The sequence below is a fragment of the Culex quinquefasciatus genome, chromosome 3 (genome assembly GCF_015732765.1).
Source record: "Culex quinquefasciatus strain JHB chromosome 3, VPISU_Cqui_1.0_pri_paternal, whole genome shotgun sequence".
In the NCBI taxonomy this organism is placed as follows: Eukaryota; Metazoa; Arthropoda; class Insecta; order Diptera; family Culicidae; genus Culex; species Culex quinquefasciatus.
In genome coordinates, this window is record NC_051863.1 from 22,270,593 (window position 1) to 22,293,056 (window position 22,464).

The 22,464-nt window shown below is 33.7% G+C and overlaps 1 protein-coding gene across 9 annotated transcripts in view; it reads left to right on the top strand.

Annotated features, from left to right (window-relative positions):
• Nucleotides 1-22,464, top strand: part of LOC6047495 (UDP-glucosyltransferase 2) — a 92,893-nt gene that overhangs the window by 53,501 nt on the left and 16,928 nt on the right. For all 9 annotated transcript variants that reach the window (XM_038263777.1, XM_038263778.1, XM_038263775.1 and 6 more), the window contains one exon: nt 21,237-21,429. In XM_038263777.1, coding sequence (XP_038119705.1) covers nt 21,275-21,429 — 155 coding nt within the window. In that variant the 5' untranslated portion in view covers nt 21,237-21,274. The remainder of the gene's footprint in view (nt 1-21,236; nt 21,430-22,464) is intronic.

Genomic DNA, 22,464 nt, shown 5'->3' on the forward strand with positions numbered 1-22,464 from the left:
GGATTAATTAAATCCTGTTTTCCGTGCTTGACCCCCGACTAATGGTGCCTACCAACGGTGTAGTGGGTAGAACTGTGCAAAAACTTCTCGGAAAACCCATGCAATCAAGGGTGGGTGATTCTATGAAATTTGTCGTAAACAATGTTTTTTAAATAATTAACTCTACAATATTGAAAAGGTCAAAACCACTCGATTTGGGTCATTTCAAATGTAAGTGTTTTCTTCTTTTTTAAGATTTATTTTTCATAAATATTTCTAGTTACTCTGTTAAAGCAACAATATTTTCTCATTTCTCGATTTCACGCCACACCGCGTGTCAATTTAAATTGCTCTGACCGGTGGACTGGCCAGACCTGGGGACCTTGAAAGCCGACAAACTTTGTCATTCGTCGTTTAATCATCTGCATAACTTTTTTTTCTCGCCCCCTTAAAACCGGCAAGAAGCTCACACACTAATCCAATGCGTTATGCAATCCGCACAGACCATCATATCGGAGAGCCCACCGGACCGGAGTCTCACAGCGGTACCATACTGGGTACGGAATTTAACTCCGCCCCCCCTTCCGCCCCCACATTTCTTCACTTGGCCATAGGAAATGGTGTCAACATTGAACTTGACATTTCTTTGGATGTCGCGAGGCCCACATTGACGTATTAGGGGGAGTGAGCCTATTTTTGACTTTCCATGTTGCCAGATTATCTTCAAAATGTCATGTTTTATACTTTAATGATTTTTGAATTAACAAAACATATTTTCTTAAAATTAAAAAATTAATTCTTGTGTTTTTTAAAGGTCCAATAAACACAATTTTCATGTTTAGCTTTTGAGTGTTTTTGAAACCGCTAGCAAAAAAAAATATATTAAACCTTTTTTGTTAAAAAAATACAGAATTTCAAACAAATACTGCACAAAAATAAATTATTTTAATCAAATTTCTTTTATTATTATCTCTTTAAAAAAAATAACTATGGTCAATTCTACCCAACTGATCTTCACCGGCAGCAGCTGACTCATGGCATGCTTGGGTCTTTCTCCACGCGTCATGTATGTGTGTGACGAAATCCATGCATAATGGGGCTTCTCAACAACACGCTGGGGCTGAGTGATTTCGGCGCGGAGAGTTTACCGGCGGTTGAGAGAGAGGAGAGCCATCACCCCACTAATTGGGCAATGCATATATCGGAGTAGTGGCCAAAGCCATTAAATCAAACTTTGTCACTGTGCCGTGACAACGATGATTTGGAAAGGCAGCATGTCCAAACATCACGGGCAATTTGGTTATTAATGTTGGGGTGGTCCGTTTTGCGAATCTGTCAAATGGAAAACTATTTTAACTCGGGGTAAAGAAATAGATTTAGGCTTGTATTCAACTGTTAAATTATTTGTCAGTTTCTGTGGTTGAAAAATCTTTATGTCAGTTTTAAGTACCGTAAACCAGAGTTAGTCATGAAAATTTTGTAGAAAAGTGTTAAAAGTATGTACCTCAAAAATAAATTTTCTTTTTTTCTTAATTTTTTTTATTAAGTCCTTTTCGGTACAGGGACCTGGCTAGGACCAAGTCGGCTTTTGTAATTACATTTTTCTTAGTGCTGACAGTTATTACAGAGGATCTTGTGTTTACATAAATGTTGATTCAAAGGATATTTAAATTTGTTTTATTATAAATATTCTCAAAGTGTCATTATTTTCTCAATAAAGATGAGATCGATTTGGAAAACGGACAATTTTCCACTAGATGAAGATAAAACTAGATTCCAAACAATAAAATTTATATGTTTTTGAAACACAATCCGAAAACTACCTTAAAATTTGCTGGCATATTAAGTAGAACAAATTTCATATAAAATGTGATGAAAACTTTTGATTCGTGCTTCGTATTCAGTTTAAAATGCAATATGAATCGATATTTTTATAAACAAAACTTGTTTTAGGCTTCTATAAATTTTACCTAACAATTATATTTAAAAAAAAATAAATAAAATAAGTTACTTACTTTACTTTTTTTTGAAGAAAAATTTACGCTTGCTGAGATTACCTCCAAAAAAATTATGAAAAAGCATCATTTTTGTAACGTTGCAAAAACACGATTTTGTTGAAACAGTTGACTTTTGGCCTTTGCTTAAAAAATAGTACTTAGCATAGGAATTTGAATGAATGGATATGAACCTGATCTTCTACAATAGAAAAGTAATCAAATTAGACACTTAACGTATTATTTAGAAAAAATCAAAATCTACCAAAGTTGACGTTTCCATATCAAAGGTAAACAAACAACTGCATAACAACGTGTAACAGTCCAGCAAGTTTTCTAATTAAATTGTAGATAACAGCTGTAAGTTGCGTACTTTCCTGACTAACTTATCTATTTTACTTCACTTAGATGTTCTAAGCTAAGTGATTGTAGATAGGCCATTAGAAGTATTAGTAGTAGAGTAGTCATCAATAAAACACTTTTGTTTTTTAACTTTTATTTTTTTTGCATTTTTTCATCAACATATTTTAATTGGCTTTTGGTAGCACTTTCTTTCTACTAAACCGTTCTTAAAAAATGCTTAATTTTCTTTCATAACCTTCATAAATTATTCAATGTCAGCTAAGCTGTCGTATAGCCCCTGAGTAACTTAAAAAAATAAAATGTCGTAAATGATACTTTAAAAAAAATACATTTCTACAGAATATGCGAAAGTTTAAAAATAAATTAAACATTTAAAAATCTTAAATCACTTCGTACAATATCTTTTAAAATAAAAAATAAAATATAGCATTTTAAAACTAAAAAAATGATTTTTCAATAGTTTTTACTATATTTTGCCATTTGAACATTTTACAGTGAAACAAAGAAATTATCTGATCTTCTGTGGAAAAAAATGTGAAAGAAAAAACAAAATCAATGAAAAAAGAAAAATGAATTAACTGATTAACACATACGAAAAACAGCAAATTGCTTCACTTGAAGGTCGCTCCTTAAGTTCTTTTAGTATTTCAGAGAAAAAATATTTACTATTTGTTTGTCAAATCTTCTTGAAGTTTTATTTTAAGAGCAATTCCAGCCCAAAACAGGATTTTTTTAAGTACTTTTTTCTCGACCTTCTCCGATTTCAATGAAACTATGTAGACATGTTATCCTACGCTTATATAAGCCATTTTTGTGTATATGGAGCCAGTTTCACTCGATAATGACATTTGAGAAGGGCGTAAGCGTTTTTAATATTTTTTGTATTTCGTTATTTAAATATTGCTGTGTCTCGAAGCCGTTGCATCGTTTCAAAACGTGGTTAAAGACAAACTTGTAGGAAATTGGGCGGGCTTTCTGAAAAAAATACACAGAAAGAAAATAACACGCCACTTCTATGAGATTTTTGGATTTTTTAGTCTTAAAGTCAAATTTGAAGGTGAGCTCACGATTTTTTTGTGAAAATAGCCAAAGATGTTACAAAAATAAACTCGCGAAAATGAAGAATTGAGCAACTCTCCTAAAAAATACAAAAATCATTTATAAAAAATGTTTTTTTTTAAAGAGTACTCTAAGCGTCAAAATTTTCAAAACTAAATGCAGGAATCGATTCTCCAGACAACTTCACAAAAAAATCACCATATTGACCATTGGTCTAAGTCCAATCCATGTGGAGTTAAAGCGGTTTTAAAAATAAAAATGTTGAAAAAATAGGTTTTTTGGGGGTATTTGGCAATTTGGGAAGGATGGATCCTTCATTTTTTGTGAGTTTTTTTTGTAACATCTTAGGCTATTTTCACAAAAAAAAAACGAAAAAAAATCGTAAGCTCACCTTCAAATTTGACTTTTAAACATAAAAATCAAAAAATCTCATAAAAGTGGCGTGTTATATTTCTTTCAGTGTATTTTTTTTTTTTTTCAAGAAGCCCGTCTGATTTCCTGCAAGTTTGTCTTGGACCACTTTTTGTTACGATTCAACGGCTTCGAGGGTACAGCAATATTTGAATTACGAAATACAAAAATATTTAAAACACTTATGCCCTTCTCAAATGTCATTATCGAGTGAAACTTGCTCCATATACACAAAAATGGCTTATATAAGTGTAGGATAACATGTCTAAAAAGTTTTATTGAAATCGGAAAGAGTCAGATAGGGAATCCCCTATTTGACATGGAATTGGTCAATCATAAAATTTCAATATCACCTTTTTTCCTTCCAAAATTTCTTCAAAATAATGAAGCATAGTTTTAGACATAAGATCATTATTAATTATTTACTATTTTACTGAAATTCTGATGAATCGCAACAATCTTTTTTTTTCTGAATTTGGTATGTTTAGCTTAGTACACCCAAAGTTAAAGAACGAGGGGATAGTCCTCACGAAAAGAAACGTGAGGAAAGTGCTATTTTGCGAGAGTATAGTCCTCTCGCGTGTTCATTCGCTCATTGGAATAGTTCATCCAACTGAATGGCTTATATGGACAAATGACCACCACTCAGTCACCAAACCATGGTGGCCCATACGGCAAAGGCACGGATCAATATGCCGAAGGTCTTGGGTTCGAGTCTCGGTACCGGTTCGTTTTTTTTTATGGATGAACTTTTTTTGAAGATGAACCCATGAGTAAAGTACTCTCGGTTCTTTCGGGATTTATCCTCTCCCTCCGCACACAGTACCATTTTACTACCGAATCGTGCTCTTTATCCTCTCGTATGCCGATGCCCAGTTCTGGGTGTATTTACTTTATTTCAAATAGTGAACTTTAAAACTCTGCTAAAGTCACAAATTTGAAAAACATATTTGAATAAAACGTAAAAAAAAATGAATTTAATATTTTTTGAAAACCAACCTCATGTTAATGATGAAAAATTGACAACCCTACCATTTAAGTAATCAACTGCAGAAAAACCACAGATCAGTACGATAAACGAAATCGACAAAAAAACCAAACTAATGCTCGTCTCTGAGCTTTGATACCGGTTGGGTGCTTTAGTTAATTTCGCTCTCTATGCTCCATGTGGCAAGTTAATTTGGGACCCCCGCGTGGAGCCGCGGTTGATGACCCACTGCTGATGACCGCAATTGATTTTCTGGTCCATCGATTGCACGCGCAACGCAGCATGACCTTTTGCGGATGAATGAGGATAAATGTAATTATTTAAGTATTTTTTTTTTTTTTTTTGCATTCACTTATCAGATGAAAGCAGATACATTTAATTAATGTAACGAGATTTGCTTGGGGATCAAAGCTAATTATGAAATTAATAAAATTTAGATTACAAAAGTACAAAATCAATGTTGACCAATCAAAACTCACACATTTGGCCATTTACAAACGTTCGGACTCGATTCAATATTTGCAGGTCACCGAAACCGTCCTTCAGACGCAATCGAAGTGTGGTTCAAAACAAATTTGCAAACATCGTTATCCCCCAAGTGACTCCATCCAAACAGGAAAGCGAACCAGTTCTACTCCAAGAGCCAGAGCATCATCATCGAGCAACAAACCAGAGCAGATGAGAGGTCTCCTAATGGCGCACACACACACAACAGTGTCATTAGAAGGAGAGATTGCTCGGCAAAGCCCTCCATGCTCACGAAGTTGCGTTGCGTTGAGTTGAGTTGATACCTCTTTGTATGATTCGAAAGCGAAAGTGATTGTGTCACGTGCATCGTTGAAGATCAAACAACTTTAGCAGACTGGGGGTATTAGGACACGGAGAAGAATTATCTGATATTAAACAAAAAAATATTGGAACATATTTGACGTTCCGATAAAAAAACATCTTCGACCACCTTTTCAGTGGTCAGAAAAATACAGGCTATTTATAAAAAAACTCATTTTAATCTATTCGAATCCGTTGTCAGGCTGTATCTTGAAAATTAATTCTCCAATTATCTTATTCTCAGAGAAAAAACAGTAAGAATTTACTTAGATTTTCAAAACTTTTTTTCCTTGTGAACTTTTTTAATTTAGTTTTTCAAAAGGAAAAATGATTAAATTTCCTAAAATTTTGTAGATTTTTGGCTTTTTCAGTCAAATAAACAAAGTTTAAACGAGTTGTTGTTTGAAAATGCCCCACTAGTAGCCAAGTTACCGTAACAGTGCGTAGTGACCGTACCATGAGATTTCAGAACAAATCTCGTTTTTGTGCACACCACCAACAAACCATAAGTTCCACGTCCTTCCGTTTGCAACAAAAGTGTTTAGTGAAAACGATTAGACTATAATCCCCTTGAAAAAGGCTCAAACCCCGAGCCGAAACATCGGGCATTTTCAAACAACAAATCGTTTGAACTTTGTTTATTTGACTGAGAAAGCCAAAAATCTACAAATTTTGCTTACCAGTCGAAAACAAACAATCGAATTTTCTAAAATTATAACCTAAAAGTGACTCTCGAAAACGGTGCAATTCATCAAATTTTGCTCGTATTTTAAGAATTCCACTCTCAGAAAAAAAAACAATAAATTGTTTATTGTTTTAAAAGTGTGACAATTTTTTTCTAAATTATTATAATTAAAATCTACCCATTATGTATTACCAGCCCATTAAATTGGATTAAAACATAGACAAAGTTTCATTCAATTAAAACACACAAATTTTAAAATCGCAAAATAATTTGCCAAAATCTAAGCATCTTAAAATTTATATACAACAGTTTAATTTTAAAGTTAGAGAAAAAAAATAAAAGAGTTTAAATAATGCTAACTCATCCGACCCGTTTTTATTTATTTATTTTTTACATTATGGTGCCCAACATAGTGAAAAAGTGGTCCAAAAAAGGGTCTTTTTCGTAAAATTAGCCTTGATTCCAAAATTTTCAAAATATTCAATCCGGTTGAAACTTTGTTGGTGCCTTCGGTATACCTAAAAAAACCATTTTGTGCATCATTAGTTTGTCCGTATAATTTTCCATACAAATTTGGCAGCTGTCCATACAACAATGATATTTTAAAAAAATCGAAAATCTGTATCTTTTCAAGGAATGTTTTGATCGAATTAATGTCTTCGGCAAAGTTGTAAGTATGGATAAGAACGGAAAAAATGATACACGGTGAAAATTTCTTTAGTGATTTTGAATTTCACTTTTTGTCACTTAAATCTGATTTTCAAAAAAAAAAACACTATTTTTATTATTATTTTTTTAATTTTCTAATACAGGGGTGACCAAAGTATGGCCCGCGGACCAAACGTGGCCCGCGAGGTGTGTTTTTTGTGGCCCGCGGACCCATTTTGAATGGTCAAGTACAATTGCCCGTTGACCATTTGTAAAGTGAGTCATTGTTTTTCAAAATGAAAGTTAATTTTAAACGTTTTTTTTTTTTTTTTTTGCTAATATAGAACTAAACATTTATCCCCATTTTACAACACAAATATTTCTTTCAAAAATCTTTCTAATTGAAACAATTACACACGTTTCAATATGAGTGAAACTAGTAAACATCGTAAGCTTTGGTTCGAAAAATAAGAGCAAACAATATTTTTCAAAAAACTTCAAATTTTCAATGAAAATTTAAATGCAATCGGCTGAAATCAATTTACAACATTTTTAAAATATTTTCCATTATTGCCTAATTGGGTCCTAAAATTAGCTTAAATTTCTGATATTATTGTTCAATACGATAAAACTTACTTTCCTGAGTACAACGACCCTTTGTACGGCTGGAAAAGATATAAATTTTAATTTAAAAAAATCAACTTCGCGGCCCTTCTTGACAGAAAAAGAGCTGTCAAGTAGGACAGGTTGATCAATTGAAAAAATGTTGTCTTGTCAATTTATTATTTGCATGAAAATGAAAACAAAGTGATCAGCAATAGTTTTTAATTATGTTTTTACCAGGGGATGCTAAAAGCCGCCATCTTGGGTGATTGAGATTGATAACGTGCGTTAACTGTGCACAGTTAAAACAAAAATATTTTGTTTAATAATAATTCAACTTTTGTTATAAGAATTACTGTAGTAAAAGTCAAATTACACAGTAGTTAAGTTAAACGTTTCATGTGATAAAAGTAAAACTTTTAATGAGGTCATCGGCCCGATGTGTGCTTAATATCTTAATAACTTTAGTAGTTTATTTTGCAAATAAATGGATAAAAATCACCTCAAAAACATTAACTAACTTTTAAACGTACATTGCGGTAAAATTTTACATAAAACACTAATTACTTTATTTTCATTTTATGCCTGCAGTTTTTGTACTTTTTTTACAGTGCGCAGTAGCTTTGTTTTGGTTCCGTAACGAACAGCTGTTCTTTTGTGCTGGCGCCGTAATCGACAGTTTCCTTTTGTTCTGGTGCCGAAGTTGACAGCTTGTGTTGGCTGCGGGTGAGCTGCCTGTAGTGAGATATAGATGTCGCCCCCCTGGTATTTACCGTTGTACATAAAAAATTACGTAGGGCCCGGTTTTTGGAAAATAATTAAGAGATAAAATAACGCCGTCGCATAATTTGTTCAGATTTTATGTCTTCAAAATAAATTAAGCTTCAAAATTTCTATGAAAACACAACTACATTCAACTAAATACTGTTTTGTCCAATATCTAAAACAATAAAATCAATAAATCTTGTGGGAAACTGTAATTGTCATTCTATTATTTTTAAATAACGAAAATGTTCAATAAATAACAGTAATTTAAAAAAAAACAATCTATTTTATAAAAAAAACACCTATTTTGATATTTATTAGATCTATTTTGTATTTTAAATAAAAAAAACGTAGTTAAATTATTAAATAATATGTTTTGTACAGTTGGCCCGCAAGCTCTTTTGAGCTTAAAATTTGGCCCGGCTTTCAAAAACTTTATTTTACCCTTTTCTAATATGTTTTAGGAGACATCCACCAACTTTTCAAAAATTTCCAGAATGGGCAAAAAATCTTTGACCAAGTTATGCATTTTTGAAACAAACTGAGATTATTTTCAAAAAAGTTACCTAAAAATGGCTATAACTTGAAAACGATGCACTTTATCAATATTTCACTGGAGTACTATTTGATTGCAAATTTGATTTTTCATGGAAAAATTAAGTGGAAATTTTTGCAACCGATCTTTCAATATCAATTTTGATTCAAAACTTCATAACTCGGTCATAGCTTTTATGCCCATTCTGGATTTTTTTTTCCCATTTTGTATGACATTTGTTCTGCTGCAAATGATTTCAAATTTGGAAATTTTATTTAATTATTTTTCAAAAACACACAATTTTTATAATTTTATTATTTGTCCGTAGAATCCGAAAATGCATTCCGTTTTCCGATTGGAAATCTTGTTCATTGAGAAAATCATGACACTTTGAGAATATGAAAAGAATGCAATTCATCAACGTTTTCTTAATTAAAGTTATTTTTTAAACTTTCAAAATATTTTACCTTGAACCTTTCTTTACCCCGGTTACTATGATTCCATAGAATTCCGTACGTATTTTATTTGCACTCTGCATTTTGCGAAAAAAAATCATCAAAGTCACCCCGGCTATCAAAGTCGGTTTTACGGTACCTATTTTTTGAATAATTCTCGTTAGTACCCACAAATATGCGTAAGACACCAAATTGATCAGAAAATACTTTCAAAAGTTACAGATTTTCTAATATTTACGTATCATTTTTGTATGGCCAGCTGCCAAAATTGTATGGAGACTTGTATGGGTGAACCATCGACACAAAATAGCTTCTTTGCTCATAGGGAAAGCACCCACAAAGTTTAAGCCAAATCAAAAAATACAAAAAAGGTCAAAATCGGCCAATATCGTAGGTTGGTTGGTTGTTAAAAATACATAAATTTACAACATTTTTCAATCAAAATTTAAATTTATGTCAGTAATATTTTTGCCTTGAAATCAAATTGCAATGGCCTAATAATAATAAAAAAAAAACAAATAGATTTTCAATCACTTGTCAAGCTGAAAACAAACTATTATTTTCCGTGCACTTGAACAACAGAATGTCCATTTACAGATTGGCCAATGTTTAACCGATCCAGAACTCATAAAATTCCAATCTCCCTTTACACTCAGCAAAAAATGGCAGCACTGACAAGCTCAAAAACTGATTATCAGTTTAAATTGGCCGGTCTGTTGAACTCGACAGTCTACAATCAAAACCACCCCACGACCAAAAGCCAAAGAGGAAATAGTCTTGAAAAGCCACATCTTGTGGTGTGGTGTCTCGTGTGCGGGTGGGTGGCTTCTCCACTCGATAGACACACAGCCAAGTGACAAGTGACACTCTGCTGGTGCTGCTCACTCATGGGTGGCGGCTTTTTCCGCAACTTGTTCGCTTTTTTTTCCTTTTCCTAGCAGAGATATAATGATGTTGGCGGTGGGTCGTCGTCTTCCTTTGGCGCGCGCCATGGAAAGGTGGAAAAGGCGGAAATCTAGAAATGGGGTCAGCCAGGTGGAAAACAAAATCTATCATCAAGGTTGTCCTCGTCAGTCGGCCGAAGCCGGTGGAAAGAGCTGGAAAAGCTAAAGCTGCGCACGGAGTAGGAGAATAGGGTCGTTTTGCGATTGTGGTTAGGTGGTTTTCCCCTCCTCACATGGAGAGGGAACGTTGACGTCAATAAATTCAACCTTGTGGGGTGACTTATGTGGAAATGTCTTTGTTTGGGGGAATGATAGTATGGAGTAGTTTTGCTCAAATAGCTTATACGCCGAAAGTGATGTTTCGCCCGATTAAAACAGTAGATTTTAACAAGTTGTACTCAGATCCCCTCTTGATTAATTTTCAATATCAAAATTCTGGGCACTAATTCATACCTTCAGAGTTATCAAAATCCATGCAAAATCTTCTTTTTCTTTTGTTTTTCTTGAAACAAAGTTTTTTCACTTTGTTTGATTCCTATTTGGGTTGAAAATAATTTAAGGTAATTTGACTATGATTTAAACATAAATTCGTTATAAATTTTGTGTTATACTTGTTGAATTATTTAAATAAAAAAAAACTGATAATTATTACAAATTGTTTCTACAGACAGTTTTTTATGTACGGGATGATGCGACTAGCACTTCAACTTCGTGTTAAAAAAATTATTCGAACTGCTCAATAAAGAAAATTATCCAAATGATCCGAAAATTCAGTCCAGTTTTAAATACGAATTTATTTACAAAGGAAAGATTATTACACTTTGGTGGCATTAAAATAATTCTATTTAGTAACACTTATCTCGGAAGCTTTGAAAGTTCAGAATGATACAAGCATTCTTTCCGTATTTGCTGCATACCTACTAAAAATTCTTTAATGTGTTACATTTAAGGCACATTATCAAAATATGTTTCTCTGAAATTCATCTCACGTAGTTTTAAATCAGTTCTGAAGTTTAATCAAGATTTTTCATGCTTGAGTAACGCGTTTTTTTCTCTGAAATCCTATGAAATTGGCAAAAATTTATGTTGATAGTAAAAAATGGCAAATTCTGATCAAATCGTTGGCAATATAAACTAAATAAGAGATATTTTATTGACCGATTCTTTCGGGACGGGACAACGTTTGTACGCATATGTTTTCAGTTTTTTGCTGATAACTTAAAAATCTGTCCCAATATCGATACAAATTTGTCAAGTACATTAAATTTCCAATAAGATTCACTCTAGCAAACATTAAAAAACACAAAGTTTGATTCATGAGAGATACCAATGCACAGTAGGGTGCCCAGAAAAAATGACCCCCTGCTCCACAAGCGGAAAACGGTTTTTTGGGTTATTTTAAGCATCTGTGTAAATTTTGAGCGACATTGGATGAGATTAACCCATTGATACCCGAGCCTAAAGATGGTGTAAAAAATGTTTTTCATACAAATATTTCAGGAATCAACAAAATAATTAAATTTATTCCTGAAATATTTCAGCCAAAACTGGTTTCTTCTTTTACAACCACAAGATCATTTTGTACATTTTTGAGCCCTTCTAGACAATTGTAGAGCTTGTCAAAATGAACATTTTCATTCTTGAAAAATGAATTTTGGTCAATTCTATCAAAAGTAATGGGCAAAAAACGATTAAAAAATGCTCATTTTCAAATTGAGATTAAATAAGTTAAACAAAAAAGACCCCCGAGATATTTTCAGCAAATGTACTCTAAAATGTGTACTTTCAGATGCTTCTAAGAGCGAGGTCAAACTCCACCACCTTTTCGAGTTATTTACATTTCAAAATTTCGTTTAAAAGGTCCGATTTTTGCTCTCTTGAAAGATAAATGTGTGTTTTGATAAGCTCTACAAATGTCTAGAAGACACCAACTCGCTACGACACAAGCCTGAGTTGATAAATTCAAAAAACTCATTTTTTCATAAACACTTCAACCTAAATTAAAAAAATGGCTCAAGAACTTCCCGTTTGAAGATAGAGCTTTGTGCTCTTCACTTTTCTGAAGACACCAAAGCGCTATCTCGTCATCCCGTCAAAATAAAAATTCTGAACCACCCTGAAATTTGGACCACCCTAATGTCCACCATACCAAAAGATGCCCCTATTGACCCTGATCATTTGTCCCGAAGACACCAAAGCTCTTAATCTTAACGTGTGGCCGGTATCAATTTTGTCACGCTAGATTTCGGTTTCGGACCACTGTGCAATGTAGCGTGAAGGGACAACAACGTACAATTGAATCATTTAGATTTTTTACTATTATACACACTCTGCTCTCCGAATAAGTTTTTTTAGATTTTTTTTTGTTGATTTGAAAGGTATTTCTTTTGGTGACGGAACAACGCAGATATTTTACAATAGAGGGTTTTGCTCGCGTCACGAAATGAAGCAATTGGGGGTAGGCGTGGCTGAATGGTTACGCTGTTCGCTTTGTAAACGGAAGGATCTGGGTTCGATTCCCATCTGCTCCTATCGAGAAATTATGGGAAGAAGGAATCCTGAACACTTGAATTAGAACGAAACATTCATTAGTTCGCGGCGGGATTCAATTCCCCGTCCTTTGGGTTAACAGATAAAAATGCTAACCAGCAGACCATCGAGGCTTAATTTACTAGAAGGATTAACAATGCTATAAGAATTCAAAAAACTTGATTTTAATCTGTGTACCTAAGAACAGGAAATGCAATATTGAATGCAAGTTGAATTCAAGAACTGGTTGCATAATTGTTAGGCGAATATTGAACTTTCAACTCGACCAGAATTCACCACAAAAAGCTTGATGAACCGAATTGTGGAAAGCTTTCAAAATGAATCCAAGAACATACGAAGAATTAAGGACTATAAATAACTTTGACTGGCCACATCACTTACCACGGTGAATCTTGGCTTCACACCCATCTTACGTGATACTTTGTTGAAGACGCAGCCGATTTAGCGGTCTTCATCAATCAAGTACCGAACTAAAATTCCCATCCACTTCCCCGTGTCTTACCACTGGTCGTGGCCAACGCCGGTATTGATCAACATGATAGGGACATTTGAAAGTTGCGAAGTGGTGATGATTGGTTCCTACTCTTCGTCTGTGGTCCACGGAGCAATTCTTGGAGGTCCTGGTCAATAACAGAGTAGCAACTACGGGTAGACACGAATGCTATGCTATGCTATGCGTTGTCCCGTCACGAAATGAAGCAATTGTGAAAATCTCTACTAACTAGTCAACTTAAACTAATTTGAGGTCGCTGAGCTCGAATATGACCCCTAAAATACTCCGAAGTATTTAGGGAATGTGTAAGTATCTTTTGAAGTATTCAAGAGGTCGTATCCGAGTTCAGCGATCCCAAATTAGTTAAATTGCACGAGTTTATTGAACTTAAAAATCCTTTTATGGTGGTTTTTCCATTCAGCCGCCATATTAGACGCCATCTTGAATATATCGCTTCCCTTTGAGACTCAAGAATGTCAACAGGCAAATTTGGATTCAGGAGGGTCGATTTAGTCTAGATCTACAAAAAACTGACCTGTTACACGATTTGCTTTTAGACACGAGAAATGAGTTTTTTGAATTCGGGCGTTGACAAAAAAATTGGCGTGACGGGACAACGCAAACTTGCGTCAGTCGAAACTCTGATTCCTTTTAACCAATTTTCAATTTCTAATAAGCATTTTAAATGGTTTTTCGAAGAGAATCCAAAATTTGATGCAAATCTGATTTCACGAACCATTGCAAACGAAACAATTGTAATTTTTCGTGACGGGACAACGCTTCCATATCCCCCTTTTTCAAATGTCCTGTATAATTTTATACCTACAGATTCTGCTTTTATCAAGGAGAGGGATTATAAAAGAGTTATTTTACTTGAAAATTCCGTTTAGAATGATTGAATACCTGCATTCCATCATTAGTTTAAGTAATTATTTTGAAAAGTTTGCATTATATAACATTTCTAGCATTCATACATTTTTCAACTTCTGTTTTTTATGTGGTTCAAATAGTTGGAAAACACGGAAAATTACCAGAACCATCCAAAGGTCAACTTGAAAAAATGACTGCTTGGTAAACAAGTGCTAAGAATCGGTCTATTGAAGTATTTTCAACCTTTTTATACTAAAAATACTTTTTTTAAGCAAAAGCAATATAATTAGGCAGTAATGTAAATTAAAGTAAAAATCATGATTTTGAAATCTTCTAGAACAGTCTTGAAATTATATTCATTACAATTATAAATTAAATTATATATAATTAAATATGAATAAGAACATGATTAAAATTAATATTATTGATATTATAATTATTTTTAAATTTGCTTGAAATTGTTGTGCATCTTTTACATGATAAGAAATAGTTTTTCGATTATTTAAAAAAAATAAATCATAAATGACTTCGGTTAAAATGATGTCAAAGCAAAAAAATAGTTAAATAGTTTCATATTTAAACCTCTTAGCCCTTGGTAGCTATAGTGTTCTATAAATGTTCAACTTTAAACATTCTAATTTCAAATTAACCCATTTTTTCTAGGATAACCCTCTTTGAATTTTTATCCAAATTGGTGATGGTAATAAATTCATACAAGAAATTCAATTTTGATCTTGGCGGGAAAGGGTACTTTATTATCAAATGGTATAGCAACAAATGTTGTTTAAAGATCTTACCAAAAAATGTTTCATTCCATAATATCGTAATTTTAAAATCATCTGGAATAAACTAATATCATCTGGAATAAACCTTGACATGGAATTTTTTGACGAACTGATAAGTTCCATAAAAACAGTAAATTCTTCAATTCAATTTACTATTTTTAAAGAACATATCAGTAAATATTTGTTTTTTTTAGAAATCCCGAGAATTCCCGTTTTTTTTCCCTGACGGGAAATTGGACGCTCTCAATAAAATGTACCGTAAAAAGCTTGTTTTTTGCCCAAAAAAATTGTTGTTCAAATTATTATTTATTGACAACTAATCATTGTAAAACAATTGTACTGTTGAGTAATGCATTTTACTACACTTTCAACATTATCAAAAATTGGTAGATAGCAATATTGTAATGCAAAATTTTGTACGCATTAATTGCGTAAAATACGTTCAAAGTTTACACCACCAGTGAGAATAGGATAAAAAATCTGCGTATAAAATTCAAAGTCTGAACTTTCAATTAACGAGCCAATTGTATAGCCACTTTCCGGGGCCTTCTATCCCACCTCGCGTTCTTTAACAGGCGATAATTAATGGTCACATGCCGTACATCTTCAGTCAGTCTCCACCAAAGAACGCTTCGTTGAGCCAATATTTAATCCGCCAAAGTCAACATAACTCAACGACACGAATTCCGCCAGATGAATCCAAACATTGGAATCATCTTCTCTTTGACAGAGTTCCGCCCCCTGGCCGTGTCTGACACTGAGTTATTGCTGCCGGTTTGATGATGTTTTGATCAACACACACGTGTCAGTTTGAAGTGTTTGGTAAACTTATTTACTGGTTGAGCACCACTGAGCTGCACGTCAATGCTCATTTCACAGCCAAGGGAAGGTGAATTTATGAATTTTGTTTAACTAAAATTTAATGTTGTTAAGAAAAAGGTCAATATTAAGCATTTCACAAACATCCTTGCAGTTCATTTGTAACGATTGTCATTCTTCACGAGAATGAATCTCCCAGGAAGAACCACCCCACAACCTTTGATATCCAAGACCTTCATTAAATGGAATGCAGTTCTGCGAAAGCTGTGAGAAAGGTTTCCGTTTGAAATTCCAGATAAACACCGTTTCATTTCATCCCAGGTTCAGCAGATTCCAGCAGCAGTATTGTTCTCTTTCGTTGTTGCGAATTGGAGCAAAAAAAAATGTAAGAATTACGGCTACATAGCTCACCGACACCCATCGCGTGACGCTGGCAGGGAGTTTGTGGAATTCTTAACAACCGTGTAAAAAGGTGAACGGTTGATTTGTTCTTTGCTTCGATCAGCTGACTGATGCTCAATTGTTTTGAAGATTTGTAATCATTTGAAGCACGAAGCTTTGACATTCTTTCAAATATGAGCAGTTCTTTCGATTTATTAATCTTAAACTTATTCATTTTTGGGAATTGCTGAAACTTTTCTTTAAAAAAATGGTTTTTCCAAAATAATTTCCATACGTTTTTTGCATTTTTTGATAAATGAGCAGATTCTTGAAATAATTGAGCAATTGAAAAACCAGTTTTGATTTTTATTTTCGATTTTTTCATTTTACCAAAACCGGAAATGGATTTTATTTGTATTTTTTTATTTGGCTCAATCTTTGTGGGGGAGTTCCCTATGACCAAAGAAGCTATTTTGTGTCATTGGTTCACTCATACAAGTCTCCATACAATTTTGGCTGCTGTCCATACCTAAATGGTACGTAAATATCCAAAAAACTGTAACTTTTGAGTGAATTTTCTGATCAATTTGGTGTCTTCGGCAAAGTAGTAGGAAAGAAACGGGAAAAAAATTGCAGATTTTTTAAGCAATCAACTTTTTTCACAAAAAAAAACAATTTCCGAAAATATGTATTTTTGATTAACGAGATTTTTTTATATGTTTTAGGGCACAAAAATCCGGCAGAAAAAAAATCGAAGTCTCATGCAAAAACAAGTTTGGCATTATTTTTTAATGCAAAATTGAATTTGCAATCGAAAAGTGCTTAAGAGAGTTTTTGGTAAAGGGCTCCGTTTCCAAGATATAGCCAACGAAAGTTTGATTAAAGAGAAATATTTGCATTTTTTCTATTTTAAAAAATAGTAATCATGAGTGACCATTTCTAAAAATATTTTTTTTGAAATGGTTCCGAAAATTTTCCATAAAATTGTCTAAGACACATTGAAGATTGGACCTCGGGTCGCTGAGATAGATCCGTTTTAAGAAAAAGAAACCAGAAAATTGAAGTTTTCTAAATCTCACCAAAACTTTGAAATAAATATTTTAAATGAAAAATAAATCAAGACAAACATTTGCAAAGGGCCAACGTTCAATATTACTTTTTGATTGCAAATTCGATTTTGCATCGAAAAATGAAGTTGAAAAATTTTTGCGACCATTATTTCGATTTTACGAAAAAATCAGTATTGATTCAAAAATTCATAACTCGGTCAAAGATTTCTGAAATTTCTGAAAAGTTAGCATTTAATGTCCTCTAAAACATTTCAGAAAATGAAAAAAAAATTAAAACAGTGTTTTTGCAAATCAAGTTTAAGAGGCAGTATTTGTATATATTGCTCGGTTTGTTCTAGAGGTCGTATCGAGGTGCTCGCATTTCCGTAAAACTTCATCAATTCCAACTCTCTTAGATGCATTCGAAAGGTCTTTTGAAGCACTTCAAAATGTGCCATAGACATCCAGGATTGGTTCGACTTTTTCTCTTAGCTTTTGCAAATTACTGTCAAAAATGGATTTTTTTAAAACCCTAATATCTTTTTGCAACAGCCTCCAACACCCATACTCTCATAGGTCAAAAGATAGGTAATAATATGAACTATAAGCCTATGGTATTAACTTTTTGGCCAATCGCAATTTTTCTCATAGTTTTTCGATTTTTCTAGAACAAACATTTTACAACGTTAGTTTTTGCCCTGTAGGCCGCCATAGCGGCAATTTTTGGTATCAATTTTGTCATATTCGAAATCCTCGGACAATTTCACGTAAGTTAGAAGTATTGGAGTTGTAAATTTGATTTAAAAAATAATTAAATAAAACATTTTTGAAATAAATCTTATTTGCCCTGTGATCAATACGTCAAATGCTGTATCAAGTAGGCGAAAACCTGTTTTACCCCTAATCCAACAAATTGTAAAAAAATATTTTAATTCATTCTAAATGGCAATTTTTACAATCAAATTTACAACTCCAATACTTCTAACTTACGTGAAATTGTCCGAGGATTCCGAATATGACAAAATTGAGACCAAAAAGTGCCGTCTTCTTGGCCTACAGGGCAAAAACTAACGTTGTAAAATGTTTGTTCTAGAAAAATCGAAAAACTATGAGAAAAACTGCGATTGGCCAAAAAGTTAACACCGTAGGCTTATAGTTCATATTATTACCTATCTTTTGACCTATGAGAATATGGGTGTTGGAGGCTGTTGCAAAAAGATATTAAGGTTTTTAAAAAAATCCATTTTTGACAGTAATTTGCAAAAGCTAAGAGAAAAAGTCGAACCAATCCTGGATGTCTATGGCACATTTTGAAGTGCTTCAAAAGACCTTTCGAATGCATCTAAGAGAGTTGGAATTGATGAAGTTTTACGGAAATGCGAGCAATTTTAGGATTTTTAAGGTTTTTTGGACCTCAAACTTCAATGCCCGTTTTACCCCTCTTCCCTTTGTCGTAGAGGGCTCATATTTGGCATGAGTTCATCTCATGTATAGACAAACTAACGCTGAAAGTTTCATCCAAATCGGAGCACCTCGATACGACCTGTTACACATTGGTGAAAAACTCGCTCTTAAGTGACAAAAAGTTAAATAAAAAAACATCATTTTTTTAACGAGTTTCATTTTTTTCAGTGTAGTCCTTATCCATACCTACAACTTTGCCGAAGACACCAAATCGATGAAAAAATCCTTCAAAAGATACTGATTTTTTAATTTTCACATATCCTTTTTTTATGGACAGCTGCCAAGTTTGTTTGGAAAATTTTATGGACAAACTAATGATGCAAAATGGCTTCTTTGGGCATACCGAAGGCACCAAAAAAGTTTCAGCCGGATTAAAAAATACAAAAAAATTGAATGACCGAAATCTCAAAGAATTTCTCACAAGCAAAGTCCGTGCACACTGGTAATATTTGTACTCAAAACTTAGGTAAAATGCTTTTTATAATTTTCGTTTAAAAACTTGATCAAAGTATAGTTTCATGATGTTATGCGATTTGCAACCTTCGACAAAGTTGATGCTTGATTTATTTTGCACATTTTTAAAAATAATGAAACACAGCATTCGACAATTTTTCTGAATTGTTTTTAAAAAGTTTGCTTTAAATTATGTAAGAATTATAAACAAAAAACGATGAAACATTTCACTCTTTGAATCAGTTGAATGTTGAAAAAATTTATTTAAGACGGTTTTAAAAGCGTGATGACTTTTTTTTTGTCAAAAAGATATGATTTTTTGTTTTGTAGAAATCTTGCCTTAATAAGTTTTTGACTTTATCATTTCAATTTCAAATCGAATATGCAACCAACAATAGTTTTAAAATCTGAGCTCTTTTTCAATTTTGTCCATTTCTAAAAGTATTGTTGTATTTGAAAAGCTGAAAAAATCTTTAAAAATTGTGTTCGATATTCTTGAGAAAATGATCCTATAAATTCTACGTGTCAAATGTTTTTCTAAATGTTATCCAGTTGTACCTTATTTTTTCTATAGAAGATAGCTCGGCAATCATCGGATTTTCAATGACACAATTCTAAATAGTTGTGAAATTTTCCGAACCATCCGGAAAAAAATATATTACACAATACTTGATTATTTTTGAAAAAATGTCTCTCATATGTATTTCAGATCATTTCAAACATTTCGGAAATTTTATCAATTTTTACTTTTGTAAATCTGTATTTCAGCAACTAATTGTTCGAAGATCGGGTCAAAAGTACAAAACGGAAGTTGCAGAGAATTGTCAAAGACAAGCAAAAAAAAATTTCAGAAATGGATAAGGCAATCTTTCCCAATTGCCCGTTTGGCGGCCATCTTTGTTTTAGGAAACCATTGAAATCTTGATTCAGAATGTATCATTAAAAAACGGGTTTCTTTGTGTTGTTTGTAAAATTGTTTTACATATAGTGATTATTTTTCCATTTCAATTTACTATTGCCCCTAACGTGAAAGACTCCTTCTACGACCTTAAAAAAACAAAAATATTCCTATTTTTACCATGAATCAGGCTAAAACAATGCACAACATGGATTCTTTGGTCAAAGGGAAATCGGCCAACTCAATAGAGAATTGCTCAGTTATAGTACATTACAGATACAACAGTCCAGATTCAGCTGCCCTAGTAGCAACCTGCGCTAACTAACATTCCCGTCCCTTAAAATCGAGATCTACAAACTGACATGGCGGGCGCCGTTGGTGGCCAATGACTGTTACCTATTCGCAACTGATCTTGTTCTGGAAATTATGGTGCGCATTCATACATGCTGTTGATAAGGGAAATACCACTTGATAGTCGAAGCCTATGATCAGTAGTGCTGAAAGGATATTACGGTTTTATTCAGCAACGGAGAAGGACAACCATGGGTGGTCTCTCATGCTCATGCTCTCATTACAGATTTGATAATCGGAAGTTTCGATTATCCAAAGTGCGATTATCCGAGTGTTTGTTTGGGACTTCGAAAAATCGAATCACGAACAAAAAAAAACGTATTTTTTTTATTTTCTTACTCAAATCGTTATTTCCGAGTTCTGTGTTTTCATTCTACTAAAATAAAAAAAAATAAAATTAGAAAATGAAAAAAAAAATACCTGATGATTATCTAAAGTGATTTATTCGGATAATCGATTCTGGACTAATTGAAAATAAGTATTACAAGGCCATGTTTCTGCTCGCAAGGTCATGCAGTAATTAATCGCAACATAATGAAGTGCACTGCCAACAGAACGATAAAATCCCACAAAACATAAATGAAGCTAAAGTGGAAAACAAACTAAAAACCATTACAGCTACATTTTTTTAATTGATTGAGTAAATATTGAATTTCTCATCAGTTACAAACTGTGCATACAAGACTCGAGAGTCCTTCATTTTGAAACATCGCTCTTCATAATTAAATAAAAGCCCGTTTACGGTTTCATTCACACACGAGTTTGTTTTATCATTTTCTGCTTCTGGATCAAAATCGTTGTTTAATTATTTCTTCACTAGATTTTTCAAAACTAACTCCCCGTTATTTTCTCCCCCTCTTTCACAGACAGTTGGCTGCGTGGCCACCGCCGCCGCCGGGCTAGGATGCGGATAGGACCGTCCATGGGGTGGGCGCCACTGGTGCTGGTGGCGTCCCTCGCATCCCTCGTCTCCACCGCCGACATCCTGATGATCACGATGGGCGGCACCAAGTCACACAAGATCCCGTTCTGGGAGCTGGCCAAGGGCCTGATACCGAGGTGAGATTTATTTTCTTCCTAAAATAATCGTCTGGTCAGTTTTATTTAAATTTGTTTTATTAGTAATTTGTGTCAAATTATTAATAGTTTGGCAAACATGTCCTGAACAAACAACTCAATAAGCCACAAAATAAGCCTTCTGATTGCCATCAAACTAACTTGCATCGACAATCCCAATTCGCACATAATGGGGCCTTATCGCCAAAGTTGGGGTGTCAACTTGATGATTTGCTCCCTCCTGAGCACACCGGACTGTAACAATGTTGCCAGTCAGGTTCATTGTCACTCACAGGTGGCATTGAAACCGTTGGAAAAAAAAACAACAAAGTTTTGCCCTGGCACCAATTATTGGTAGTGGACACACGCCACGTGAGCTTCGTTACGGAAGTCGCCTTGAACTGTGCGCTGCTGCAAGCGGAGTGATGCGTTCAAAGTGCCACCTGTGGGAAAGGATTAAAAACCCCTCCCGGCAATGTCAAGTGGCTCGTTATGAAAGAATTGAAAACGGGATTGAGGTTTGTTCGGTGGCAGAGTTGCAGTTAGTTATTTGAAAACTAACATTGAAATTTAGAAAATTGTATTTGAAGTTAACTCAAATATAAATTGATTCAAAATTCATGACTTAGCAAACAATTAAAAAAGAATATTTCGTCTAGAATAGCAGTCTATGTCGCGCCCCAAAGTGCATTTACAACTGTGTTGTACGGGGATTAGTCCTCTTTTTTTCTTGTGCCCTGTAAACTCGAATGTGAGTGAAAAACTATTCCACGTGGACAAAATAGATTGTGCGCAATCCGTGGGTGGACTAATCCCGGTCAATGTCAAAGCGTGGCAACTAGTTGCATTTCCTGGTGCAAAAGATCAAAGTTGATTCAATCAACGCAAATTCTTCTGCTGAACTGGCAAATTGGCAAATACGTAACGTTTCCTGTGCAGCTGAAATTCTCGGTTAAATTAAAAAAAAATCTTTCAAAAATGTGCAATTTGTAAAGACATTTTTATTTCTATTTTTTATTGCACATTTTGCACAAATGA